Source organism: Scatophagus argus, chromosome 1, assembly GCF_020382885.2.
Source record: "Scatophagus argus isolate fScaArg1 chromosome 1, fScaArg1.pri, whole genome shotgun sequence".
Taxonomy (NCBI): Eukaryota; Metazoa; Chordata; class Actinopteri; family Scatophagidae; genus Scatophagus; species Scatophagus argus.
The window spans coordinates 23,758,768-23,772,903 of record NC_058493.1 but is presented as its reverse complement, the minus strand read 5'-3'; the positions used below and the strand labels follow the sequence as shown (position 1 = coordinate 23,772,903).

The 14,136-nt window shown below is 39.6% G+C and overlaps 1 protein-coding gene across 2 annotated transcripts in view; it reads left to right on the top strand.

The window, feature by feature from the left end:
* glceb (glucuronic acid epimerase b) overlaps nucleotides 1–14,136 on the top strand; it is a 50,133-nt gene that overhangs the window by 26,260 nt on the left and 9,737 nt on the right. For both annotated transcript variants that reach the window (XM_046393203.1, XM_046393211.1), the window contains exons 3-4: nucleotides 5,751–6,280; nucleotides 12,026–12,271. In XM_046393203.1, coding sequence (XP_046249159.1) covers nucleotides 5,764–6,280; nucleotides 12,026–12,271 — 763 coding nt within the window. In that variant the 5' untranslated portion in view covers nucleotides 5,751–5,763. The remainder of the gene's footprint in view (nucleotides 1–5,750; nucleotides 6,281–12,025; nucleotides 12,272–14,136) is intronic.

Sequence of the window (14,136 nt, the reverse complement as noted above, 5' to 3'; positions counted from 1 at the left end):
AAGGCTCATTTAATGTTGCCTCATTTTTTCTTACAACCTTGTCTTGTTGCGATATTTCAGTCTCAAGACTTAAAGTGGTACTCTTATAAAGGTTCAATGGTAACTTTAGATCAGTGTCAATATGACAATATGATGATATATTTGACTCAATCTTATAATTTAATTTAGCAGCTTTGATGAGTGCTGATCTTTTCTCTTTTTGGATCCAACATGTAGAAATGTAATAAATCATGCAAGGGAGTGTTTTATATATTCTGATGACAGACAAGGCAGTTTATGTTGTTCACTGATATCTGATGAGAACATAATGTATTAATGTACTAAAATCTGAGCATTGCAACCAGTCAGAAAAGAGACTTATAGTAACTCTACCCACATATTAAATGGTAGTTGGATAAAGATACAAGTTCTTTTTTTCCTGTCATTTGTTGCCTTGAATTCCCCCTGATGCCTACACGGTATCATAATCAGGCTCTGAACCACAACAGACACCCACAATACATATGCACACACAGAGACACACACACACACACACACACACACACACACACACACACACGCCAGCTCCACAGGAACTAACATGCCTCAGAGCTTCAACATAAGCTGATAATTTACAGGCAGTCTCAAAGCCCTACCTTACTTCCCCCGTGGAGGCAGTGAAAATGTCAGAAGTTTAGTTAGGGATACAACACCTGAACCTCACATGTACACAGGGCGTCTGCTTCAGTAGCTCCCCGAGGGTGGCTCATGAGCACTCAGCTTTTATTGCTGTGATGTGATTTTTGAACCACAGGACAGCAGAAGAAGAAAAACAACTCCATTCAGTCATCCCTGCACTCGCTGCTGCAGCACTTTAGACATGTTGTAAACGTCTGCACTGAGGAAAGATTAGCAGCTAGTTTGACATGTAGTGCAATTAACAAGGTCACAGTGTTTTCCTGCTTTGTTTAGTTTAGAAATTTCATTTCATGAAAACACCTTCACCTTTTTTTCTTCATTAACAAACAATTGTAGTATTAAGCACCTGTTGGAATTTTCCCAGTTTTGTTACTGGGGATTTTGGAGATAAATGCATCCAAATATTTGCATATGTTTAAAAATAAAAGTTAGCTAGAATTAATACCCATAGTTTTAAGCAAGGGGATCACTTTCTGCATATGATAAAACATCTATTTGGGCTAGATCCCTCACACTATATGGACAGAAGTACTGGGACACTTGACCAATATACCAGCAGGAACTTTAATGACATCTCATTCTAAATACACAGACGGCTTTGCAGCTGTAACAGCTTCCACTCTTCTGGGAAGGCTTACCACGAAAGTTTGGGGTGTTTCTGTGGGAAATTTTTGCCCTTTCATGCAGTAGAGCATTTGTGAGGTCAGGCACTGGTGTTGAATGAAAAGGCTTGGCTCACAATCTCTGTTCGAGTTCATGCCAAAGGTGTTGGATGGAATGATGGAAAAGGGTCTTCCCCAAACTGTTGCCACAAAATTGGAAGCATAGCATTGTCCAAAAATGTCTTGGTATACTGAATCATTATGATATCCCTTCACTGGAAGTAAAATCAACCCCATAGCACATCTGCACTTGATAATAAAAGGTATGTCCCAGTACTTTTGTTCATATAGTGTATGTAATATGTTTTCAAACACCTTCAGTGTGGAGCTTAGTTGGGCCATTTTCTACTGATAATGTTTACTTGAAATAATGCACTTAGCCTTCTGATTATATCCATGCAACACTTCATGAGTTGAGCTGATAACCACTGGATTACACAGAGGTCTGTCTGTATCTCATAAACAACTTCATATGCCTAAACGGCAATATAAGAAAAGGATGCATGTGACTGTTCCAAACATGACTCATTGAAGCTTTTTCTGATCCTCCAGTTCTCTGGCCAGTGTCTGAAATTATACTGTATATGTAACTAAAATGACTGAAGGTTGATTTATTGCTATTAAAGGTTAGCAAAAGATTAGACCTTATGTTTATAAAATGTTCTCCTCTTTTATAAATTTAGCATGAATAGCACAATGAACCGGTGTGTGCAAACAGCTGCTCAGTGTTGACAGGTAAGAGGCACTTCAGACACGGAGCAGCAGACAAGCCAGAGCAGCCTTGACAACCTGACACTTTTTACAAGGAAATAAACTACTTAATATCTTGTATTTAGTTCTGAATTTACCAGAAGGCACTAATGATTTAGAATTTACTGTAGCAGTTTCATAAAGTTTACTAAGTTTCTCTTGACTCAACAACTCTCAGAATAATGTGATATTTTATTTATTTATTTATTTATTTTTTAAAGGGAGTCTGGGGAAATTGCAGTCATTAATTCAGTGGTGAAATCAATTGAAACAAATAGTACGAGAGCCCAGAAACATAATTTGTATTACATTGAACCCAATGTAAGTCAGACAGTGAACCATTATGCACATTACACATTAAGCATTATTTTACGGAGGACGTCAATTGAGTAGGCGGTCCTTCACATTCATGTACACACACTGAATGAAAGTGGTCATCTGCAGCTGAAACCACCTCACATGCGGGCCTGAGTGATCGGAGTTTTATCGGCTACAGTTTTAAATTTATTTTGATGAAATATAGAACAAATAGAGTTTCAGTTTCTGGTTAGTTTAGCTTTGCTCAAACAATGTCATAACGTCATCAATGTTATGTTAAAAGTATGACCCAAATCATAACATTTATGGTTTCTGAACAAACTGCATCTTATAATTTGCTTCGCTGTGACATTAACTCATCTTCAAGTATCCCTCCTGTTGCTGCATCAGGGTTTAAATTATGCCTATGAAATGAGACATGGCTTTGGACAAATCGTCTCACAGTCAGCGAGAGGCATTAGGATGCTCTCCATGCTGCAGTGCATCAGCTCATGTCTATCCACCTCTAGCCTGAGCTCAACACTAGCGACGAATCACTGTAAAAAGAGCCAATTATTTATAGTCAGTTCCCTGACAGGGCTGGTCCTCCTTATCTTTCAGGGCGCAATCCCCAGGCCTTCTGCCTCACATTTTTAGCATTGTCAGAGTTCCCGTCGGCCCAATCTTTCATCACTGTGCCAGGTTGACATTTCTGTAAATATCGATGATAGTTTTTATGTGTGGCAATAATTTATCAAGGGCCAGATCCACCAAAGCATTTTTCAGCTCTGAATGGAAGACAACTGCAAAAAAGAAGTTTTAAACCAGAACTTTTCTTGTGGAGCAAAAATGCTTCTGTTCTGTTCTGTAGAAGAAGAAGAAGTTTTGCTTACCTCAGTGGGCACATCTCGTTTCATTAGTCATTTATTAACACAAGAAGAGCCTAAATTCAGTGTTTGCCTTTTTACAGTTTTAGTCCTCAGTCTTAAATTATAGGGAGTTTGCGCTCCGTCAACATTTGGAAGTCCACTTTCCTATTAATTAAGAGTCATTTAATGAACGTTGTTCAAGAAGCTGCTCACACTATAATTTGACTGCACTGCTGCAGCACGTTCTTATTGTCCAATTACTGCATATTAATTGAACTGACCTTTAGTAGTGTCTAATTTGAGATGAGACATTGAAAGGAACTGGAGGAGTAATGATTTTCCTCCAGTCCACCCTCTGTCATCAGAGGACCTAACTCTGTTTTCACTGTAATAGTAAATTCTATGAACTGTAATTAGTGAGGAGGAGGAGGAGGAGGCCTCAAGTATGTGCATTGATTTCTCGCTGGCTTGGTGAAAATGCCTGATTTGCTCAGTGTATTGTTTGTGGTCTCCATTCATGTAGAATGAGGCCATCAGCAAACTCCAAAATAAAAGGCGAGTTTGTGCAATCTCAGATGTTGCTGAACTTCTATTGAACACATTGATGTGAGAAAGACAGGTCACTTTTGTAACAAATTTTGACCAAAATGCTGTATGGAGAAATTTGAAATACATTCTGAAAATTACAATGAGAATGGATGGATTGGGTAGAGGATCCTAGAGACCTAAAGATGCATTATGAGCTGAACAGGTCAGAGATACATATAGTTGTAAGCAATGCTTTAAAGTCAAAATCTGAATCAATCTTGTCTGGTAGCCACTAATGGGAGCCCTGCATCAGGTACATATGGTTTGTCTTCCCACTGCATCAGATTCAACGATTAAAAGCCTTTATAGTGATATGCACAGTAAGGAAACAGGTTTTCCTGTACTTGAGGACTATGACTGAGTTAGATGACGGACGACACTTCTCTCGTGTCTCTCATTTGGCATTTTAGCATTCACACCGTAAACAGGAAACAGTGAGCATGGCTCTGTCCAAATCTGACAACCAGCCTATCTGACTAAACCTCAGTAATTGACACATTATATCTTGTTTGTTTAATTCCTTCAGAAAACTAGATGTTAGAATGAAAATTGGCATTCACTGTTACTCCGTTTCCAGTTGTCATGTGAAGTGAATCAAACCAACTACTATCTCCAGCTATATTTTTACCATGTAGATGGCATACCATGACAATGGTAGCAATCTTCCCATCTTGTTTTGACCAAAAAAAAAAAAAAAATCTAATAATAAAATGCAAAATGTTGAACTGATCCTTTAAGTGCATATGTCCCATCTTGAGGAGTTTGTGGATTGAAATAAGGAGCACAAGTGACTTCAAAAGTACCCAAAACAAGAAGGGAACATGATAGGCAATTGAACCAAAAGACTTGGGGAAAAAACAATTGTTTGGGTATTGAAATTAGCCACACATGCACAGCACAATCCAGAGCTTCTTATTGGTCACAGTTTGATTTTGTTTGGAGTCTACAGTCTTGATTGCCTCTGTCTGCATGTGCTTCTGACTAATCCACAGCTACCCAGCCTTCACAGCAAACAAAAGTGAGCAGAAATGTGTGTTTGACACAGATTACAACTTGTCAGCTATTTAGGGAAAGTTGTTCCAGGCGACGTTCTCCCGGGTAACAGTGTTACCATTTAGCTAATTTACATGGGATGTTTTACTAGCTTCCTTTAGTTTTAATTCTTATCATTTTTTGATTTCTACATACCTAATTGGATTGATGTATTTGATACACCAGTAGCTACTGTTCATATAAATCAACAACAATTTCATAGATCTGTAAAATTAAACTTTTAAATGTACACATGTGCATGACAGAGATTTCAGACAGGAGTAATCGGACCAGAAGTGCTGTTACACGTAGCACTGGATCCTTGTTTTCAGAATAATTTTATTCAAAGTCTAACTAAAACTGAAACTGACTGGCCCTTTAAGTTAGTCCACTGCCAGACATTTGATTTTGTGACAAACTGTGCCCACACAGTGGGACCCACACTGCATTGTTGGTCCAAATGCTTAGACAACAAAGGTATTTTTTTACAGCCATGGCTCCATGTCAGGGGAGCAGAGAAATCTTGTTACTGACCTGCTGCACACAAAGGCAGCTCCTACAGTAATAAGGTTTAACCTGGCAGTAACCTGATTTGTCCTACTAGTCTGGTCTCTTGTATACACGCAAATGTACTCAGTATTGTTATAAAAGTTGCACCAGAAGTTATGGACTGACTCACTGTATTCAGATTATAAAAGTTTTTCACATTGTGCTTTGCTCTCTAATTACAGTGATTCAGTAGTATTTCACAGCAGGCTGCCAGTCTGCCTTACAGTGCTGGGAGTCGTAGGGTGTGCCAGATGACTTGTTTCTCAACAAACAAATTATCAGTCATATATGCTTCTGATATATCCCTGGTGTTTGTGTTGTGCAGGCAAGTTGTGACCATGCGCTGCCTGGCTGCCCGGGTAAACTACAAGACCCTCATTGTTATCTGCGCCCTCTTCACACTCATCACTGTGTTGCTATGGAACCGCTGCTCCACTGACACCTCCCTACGCTTCCTGCCCCGTTCTGCTCTGGTGGCTCCAAGTCCCAAGGTGGGGGATGCTAGCATCAGCAGCCAACAGCATCCTCCACAACCTCCAGAGCCCCCGCCTGTTGTTGGGGCCGTCGGCGGGATCAAGTATGAAGAAATTGACTGCCTGATCAACGATGAATCTACTATCAAAGGCCGGAGAGAGGGCGGAGAGATTTACCTGCCCTTCAGCTGGATGGAAAAATACTTTGAGGTGTACGGCAAAGTAGTGCAGTACGACGGCTACGATCGATTTGAATTCCAGCACAGCTATTCAAAGGTTTACACTCAGCGTGAGCCCTACCACCCCGATGGAGTTTTCATGTCATTTGAGGGATACAATGTGGAGGTCCGCGACCGTGTCAAGTGTATAAGTGGAGTGGAAGGTAAGACTTATTTACTTATGTTCATCAGGGGATGTTTGATGATACTATATTTAAAATCTCTGCCAAAATCCAGTCACCGTGTACCCGAATCAGTATTCATCAGTATTTTTAAGAACCTTTGAACTAACTACTGTCTGTTTAGATACTAGAGAAACGTGAAAGGCTTTGTGCTTTTGAGTCAGTGTTTTTCTAGAAGTTGTCAGGTGTGTTCAGATCAGCAGTCTCTAATCAGGGAAAAAACTAGAAGCTCTTTGCACACACAGAGAATGAATTTATTGGGCTTGCAAAAGATGACGACTAGTGGAAAAACATGCCAAAAAAAAAACATTTCAGTCGGGAATAACTTCATTTTCGCTTTTTTGCTAAATCTTTGTTGTGTGACTTTTTTGTCACTTGTGTCACTTTTCTCTGAAGAGCCTCAACAAATAATATAAGATACAAGAGCATAAAATATTTGCTATATAAATAAAAAAAATAACTAAAATATTTAAATTATTGCAATGTACAGTGTATTTGATAATGACTTTGATTTGTTTTTAGGTGTTTAATAAACCCCACGTCACTGAGAAATGTGTGATTTATGTCAGATGAGTGAAGCATTGTAAATTCTCTATTTGATCAGCGAGAAAGCACATCTACATTTGATTAACAGGGCAGATCAGACTTCAAAAGCATCTAGTCACTCTCTGCCAGCCATTCCCGGACACTGTTAGCCTTTCTTGAACACTGACACTGCCAAACATAATTTGTGTCGAGTCAATTAAAAAGTTATCTTCACTCAGACATCGTCCGTCAGCATTTCTTTGAATAGTTAACGTGCTGGATGAATGTTATGTGAGTGTATTCCTCCCTGTTCCTTCACACTTTGAGCCCATGGTGAAAGTTGTTTTCTTTCCAAGGTTCCTTTTAAAATAATTACCAGGAAGGATCAATAGCTCATTTAAAAACGCTATTAGTTTAAACCACATTGTCATCAATATTGCTCTGTGCCCCAGTCACTTGAAGAAGGGGCCTTGTATACCAGCCTGAAATTATAAAATAGATATTCATTATTCTGCTTTCCATGTCAAACAGCTCAAGCTACCACTTGAAAGAAAAGGAACGTTATCACACCATGAGCCCTAAATATAATGTTTTTTTTAAGTCCTCCAAAAAGTTAAGATTAGTGTCAGTAGAGTAGAAGTGCTTCGAGTCCTTTTCCACTCAAGAAGTAATCCTTAGTTTTGGTGGGAAGATGCAATAAAAGATGATATACTCACTGGCAAAGTGTCAGTTGCAGAGTCAAGTTCACTTGATGAAAAATGATAGCCTGGATCTGTAAGAGCAATTTGCTAACCGTAAATAGGTATTTTTTGCTGAGATGGATAGTGCAGTTTCCTACATTGGTATTTCTTCTTCTATGTGATGACACCACACAAATCTGCTTTTCTGTTCATCACGCAAACAGAACAACACACAGTTGTTTTCTTTTTAGTAAAATTTGCAAGAAGCATGTGTGGCACAGCCACTCTTTTGTGCACAGATGTTGATGTTAGTTCCAGTTAGTTTGGTTGATTTTTCGATAGATTTAATTGTTTTATGGTGTACTTCTCATTATATATTTTAACTGCGGTCCCATGTAGAGACCTTTTTGGGTGACAAATTATGCCTCCTTTACTGATGCTGTACCCCACTACGACACATGTATGGAGGGGAACATGCTCTGTGTAGTGGAAAATGGGTCAGACAGAAATTGAGCCAAATCTGTTAGTACCTCTGGGCTGAGCTGCAGGAAGCCAAGTTCATCTCATTCTTCTGTTTCCTGCTCACAGTTTCTTTTAGTACAGAATATAGGAAGCGCGTTTATACTTCATATCCACATACGTTCACACACACACAATTTACCCACATCCATTAATTAAATCCAAAGCTCCTCACTATTTAGCACTCCACAAGCGCAAGCATACACACCTCTGTTCAACTTAGCATATTTTTTATGGGTGAAAATAGCAGTTCATTAATTAGCTTGTCACAGTCCAAGGTACCGCAGGGCTCAAACAAGGTCGCAGGGGCTTTTCTCTCCCAAGGCAAACTGCTACCCACTGAAGAGTTATTTAACAGGACCCTCAGCAATATTCATTAAATGTGATAATGACCCTTTTACATCACTACAGCTTCTTCCTTATTCTGTTGGTCTAGCAGTCGAGCATTCATCTAGAATTTGATTTGCATCTAGATTATAATGATATCTCACTCGCTTCTTTAAACTGTGGTCTTACTTTTCCTTGTCGTACCAGAGCCTCCGTGAGACACACAACAAAAGTTGGGAATAATGAAGCTCCGGCAGCCAGGGCGCTATCATCTGTAGAAGCAGTTAATCCTCTCAAACAACACCCTCTTAAATCTTAAATCTGCCCAGTTTCATTTATTTATTTATTTGTGTATGTGTGTGCATGTTTTCTTTTTTCTTCCTTTTTCTTCTATCTTCTGTTATAGACCACCATCGCTTAAACATTTGTACAAACACATACGCATACGGTCCTAAAACCGCCTAATAACCCGTTAAGTGCTTGATAAAGCACACATTCTCTCACTTACACAGTCGATGCAAACACTTACATGATATCTCTTAGCCTCGCCACCTGTGCCCACTCAACCTGCTAACCAAGATGGATACAGCACTTTCCAGTGAAGACAGAGGTGGATGAATAGTCTCTGAATAGAATCCAGGGCTCACATTACAGTAAGGTTTCCTAACTGCTTGTCCTAAGTTTCAGAGATGGAGAAAAATGCGATCTTCCTGTTACAGAGGCACTTCCTAAACCTATGGCTCTGTCCTGTCCTATCTTAGACCTCATATGTTATCTCAGATTAACAAATCCCAACTAGAAATACAAGCTTGATTCTTCAGCCAGCGCTCATCCCGTCGTGCCGATAGCTTTGTTAAGAATGACCATGATACTGTATAAGATGATACTTTCATAAGGCCTCTCTTACGTCACTCCCTGACTAGCTGGTTTTCTGTAATGGACAAGAATGTAGATAGTTTAGTTTAGTTTCAAAGAGTCAGAGTTATGAATTGCATCGGGGGGAGAAGATACTGCCAGTTTGGGGAGTTTTTGTCAGTTTTTGTTAGAGGTAAAGAAAAAAATTAAGCCAGTGATTTTAAGAAAGGAGGAGGAAAACAGCGAACCACAGTTAAGATGGTGCAGCACTTTTGATGCTATATTCACTTCAACAGGCTTAGAGCCCACTGTAATTGGCAGAAGACTTACGTTTTTTCGGATTTCTAGAAAGTCCACTCTCTGGAGTCATGAAAACATGTGGAGGCTTAACAGTCAGTTCCACATGGATTACTTAGTGTTATTCAGTGAGTAGCACAGTGTTACAGCGTTAGGATTTTGACAGTCATTTGCCTTAAGTTGTCAAGGGAGACATCAGCAAGAAGACAGGCATGAAGAGAACCCTGGCAAGGGATTGGAAAGTGTGTGTGTGTTTTTTGTGCTCTTTTATGAACACATTAATCAAATGTATCAGCTCTCAAGTCAGCAGTTGTTTATGGCCACTTTACTGTGTTTTATGGTTTCAGTCCATGTGATGTACTATGTCCCTGTTAAAAATAAAGGAGCAATAATTCATCCCCTTCATCATTAATGGTGAACGAACTGATGAAAATGTATGTCTTAGATGCATTACTTGGGAATGTTGGCCATGAAGCAGGTTTGATTGTTGCTAACCATTAATGGGACTTCAGTCATTCATATTGTGCTCTTGACTTGTACTTTCTGTGATGCATAATTATTTTAATTCATTTTCTCTGACAGACAAACAAGGACAAAGTAGGATGTAATAACTAACATTTATTTGAGCGTACATTGTTTAAAACACATGAACACGGTGAAAAATCTTAATTAAAGCTGTAATCGTTTTTGTGTTATGAGTTTGGTCTGTCTAAAATGGGTTTTCACTGTAATTTACATGCATTCCACAAAACCCCAAAAAAATACTGGATCACCTGTTTCAAACACTTTGCTATACAACCAACTGTAAAAAGGTTGTCCATATGGTGCAGAAGTAAAGACTTCATCCATCCACTACTTGCTGGATTGGGATGCTGGATTCAGTCCTCATGGAGCTTTTAGCCGTGGTTGCGCCCAATGTTGCATTCGAATGTCGAGTGTTTGGGAATGAGACCACAATAAGGGATCATGTCCCCGTCGCTGCACAGATTGCTCCACTGATGGTGGCTGTTTGGGAGTCCAGTGCACAGGGTGCATTGATTAAGCCCCTCGCCGACATGTGAAATGTGACTTTATGGTTTCACCATAAGAAGACTCAAGGTAGCTTCCACATTGGTAGAAAACATGGGCGATAATTTGTTCAGTCTTAAGAATATTGTTGTTTAACTATTACTGCATAATTAATAGATATGTTGCTGGTAAGCACTGATGGCATCATTTGCAAGTTACTTTTCCCTGCTTGTTCTTTTATGACCCGTGTGTATGTGTGTGTGTGTGTGTGGGCAAAAGTTAATAAGTGTTTGTTGTGGTTAATTGTCAATGATTGTCATTTTCACTGCTGTTCTAATTGTCTCCTTTTTGTTTTGTAAAGACCTCTGAGCTCCATTCCATGTATGAAAGGGGTTGTATAAATAAAGTTAATTGTTATTATCAACATTAGACACGCAATCACGAGCTGTGTTGTCTCTAAACGAGAGCCCAGAGGAAATTTTCCAATACAACAACAACTTAATCGTCACCTCCATCAGGTTAATCTTTGCCCTCATTTTCACTTAGACACCCGAGAGCGAAAATTAACCTGTTTACACCATCTTTTCTGTCATTAAAAGAAAAGAAAAAGCTTTGTTTTTGTGTTATGTCATTCACTGTCTGAGTTGGGGTCAAACAATCAGACCTGTATATCATCAGACAGTAAAATGGATTCTTTTGTGCAACGTTACCCCCATCAGGGGAAACGGCGCAAACGGCAGTAAGGAAATAGAGCATCATGATCATCTGTGTATGCAGTGGTGATTAGTTTGAAAGGAGGAGGCGCATTATCACCCAGCCCAAATCACAGTACAATATGCTCTTCTGAGAAGGATGGGGTTTGGTTTGCATATGAGCTCTCTCTGTCACAAGGTCTTTAAGTGAACTATCTGTTAATCAGAGTGATTCTCCTGCCTGAGCTATTTTTAGCTGCGATAGCAGGCAACTGTGCCTGCAGTGAAATGCGGTAGCTTAGCTTAAATTTCACCACACTGTTCAATCATTTACCATAGCTGGTTGTGCTTTTCTTCTAACTCCTCTTCTGTGCTCCTTTTGTCTTCTGCTGTCTTCTGTGTCTGTGTTTACACAATAGGCCCATATCTGAACCTTTGTTATTGCCACAGTCAGTCTCATCCAGTCACTGGAAAGTTTGGTATCGGAAATGTAAATTTGGACCGGTTTTATCAATATGACTGTGGTTATCACTCTGCACTTAACAGATTCAGTCCATCCCCAAGCCAAAAAGAGAAGCTGTTAAGAAAACTGCCATCTAAAAAGAACATTTGCTTAAAATAGGCAGCAGAGAGCTTAAAAGAAAAACCTTGAGATAAACAAGATGATCATGTAAGCAGGAGATTTATAAGCATTTCATTACACTATAAAATTAACAAACCGAAAAAGACAACCAACTATAGCAGCACAATACTGCAATGTCTGTAATCTGTATTCAACATCATTGGCCTAATCTTTCTCCTCTGCCTCCTTCTTTTCCACACAGGCGTGCCTCTGTCCACTCAGTGGGGCCCTCAGGGCTACTTCTATGCCATCCAGATTGCTCAGTACGGCTTGAGCCATTACAGCAAAAACTTGACCGAGCGTCCTCCCCATGTGGAGGTCTACGATACCGCAGAGGAGAGAGACAGCCGGGCCGGCACAGCGCCCTGGAGTGTGCCAAAAGGTTGCAGCCTCAGCCGTGTCCACGACAAGTCCCGATCTACCTCTGTGCGTCAGTTCAGCGCTCCAGGTATGTAAGCCCTCCATGAGGCCAGATGGCCTCAGGGCAAGGAGCTTATCTCCTGTTAACTGCGGCTGTAGCAGGCTCGATATGCAACTGCACCCTCAGGACAGGATGTTAGTCTGCAGTGAGTCACAGCCACAGCACGAGGAGACTGGCAGACTGTGTTGGTTGACAGTGGACCCACCACATGATGACAGATTCCTAGGAATTATGATGATTTAAGAACCAGCAGACACAACATCATGCAAATCATCCTGTTTTGTTCACTTTGCCAGACTTTATCGCATTTATTACATTTTTGTGAAAATTTCTGCACACAGAAATACTTGTAGTCGACATCATTTTCACAGTAGTCTTCCTCTTTGTGTCCAGAGCATGAATGTAAGTGTTTGAAATGTTACGTATTTTATCAGCTGTAGTTAATTTTCTTTGTTGGCCACAGGACTTAAGGGAGCTCAAGGCTGTTGTTTGGTTAGATTTCTCTTTGTAATTCATTGTAGCTCAAATGGGCTTTGGTGAAGGGTAGTTGCAGAAAGACCGACAGACTGGTGAGTCTCTTCAGTGAAATAGTCTGGTTGAGGGGTTTTTGTTTGTGGACGACAATGGTCAATTCTACAGAGGAATAAAATATATTAGGTTGGCTACTTAAACTAAATTCATGATTGTTTTGGTATTTTCATGATAATTCTTGGCAAACAGTATGTAGAATAGCACCGTGTTGCTCCTTTTAAGTGTATTAATAATATTTTTTTCTTTGTTTTTTTTAAGCTGTGGCATCCTGTTGGCTCTGCACCGAGTTCTCAGAGCTCAGAGATGTGAGGCAGCTCATCCTATGAGCCTGCGAAGCTGATTCTGTTAGCTCATTCTGTCGCAGCTGAGAATTACTACAATAAGTCTGAATTACAAGAAGTTTGTTATTGAATAAAGCATCCAGCTTGATAAGTTGGGTGTTGAGTTGGCCTAACAGAAACATCACTGAAGTTTTTGTTGACGTTGTTTTAGAGGGATTTGGTGAGATATGAACTTTACAGATAAACCTTACAAACTGATGAATTGACACCATATTATCTATTTAATGGTGCATAGTTTATTGCACTTCAGAAAATGGGAAATCTTTCCCCATATAATAAAAATGACTGAAGGGTGGCTCTGTCCTTGGTGCCTTTTTGTACTGTTTCAACTCCAAGGAATCTAATTTATTCAGTTCACTTTGTATGAGGAAACTGTGCTTCAGCCTCCCTCGGACTATATAGTCGTCTGTGTGCAGCCTTTTCTCTTCTGCATCTAGAAATTGATCTTTAAAGAGGGAAAACTTAAAAGGTTCCCTCTTGACTTCTGTCATCCTTTTCATTATGCCACAAACAGAAGTGTATTCAGGGCTGCAGTGTGCGGTGGGAATGAGAGTCTGATTCGGATATGATTCGAAACAGTGCAATTTATATGTCACAAGAGCCAGTTAAAGTTTTCAGCAAATGTTGATCAATCACTAGCAAAATTTACTCAACTGTTGTCAGTTAGTTTTAATTCTGTTAGTTGGCAGAACAAGAGAAAGGAAATCTGAGTGTAACAGATTTTATGTTAAATTGGTCAGGTTTTTTTTTTTTTAATGGAAAGCGATATTTTATGATTCTGTAGATGTAAAAATAGGTTGTGGGATACAAGAAATGTAGCTCTGAGTGATCTGAATAATTAAACTATAAATAAAATTGGATTGTTTATTATAATACAGTGGAAATCTGGCCCAGCTTTACAGCGGCAGGATGTCCAAGGCCGTGAGATAGCTGGCAGGGTTATTTTCGGAATTGGGAGAAGTCAGAAATCTTTTACCCAGTGCTGACTGTAAGCTGTCTTTTATTCTCCTTTGATCTCTT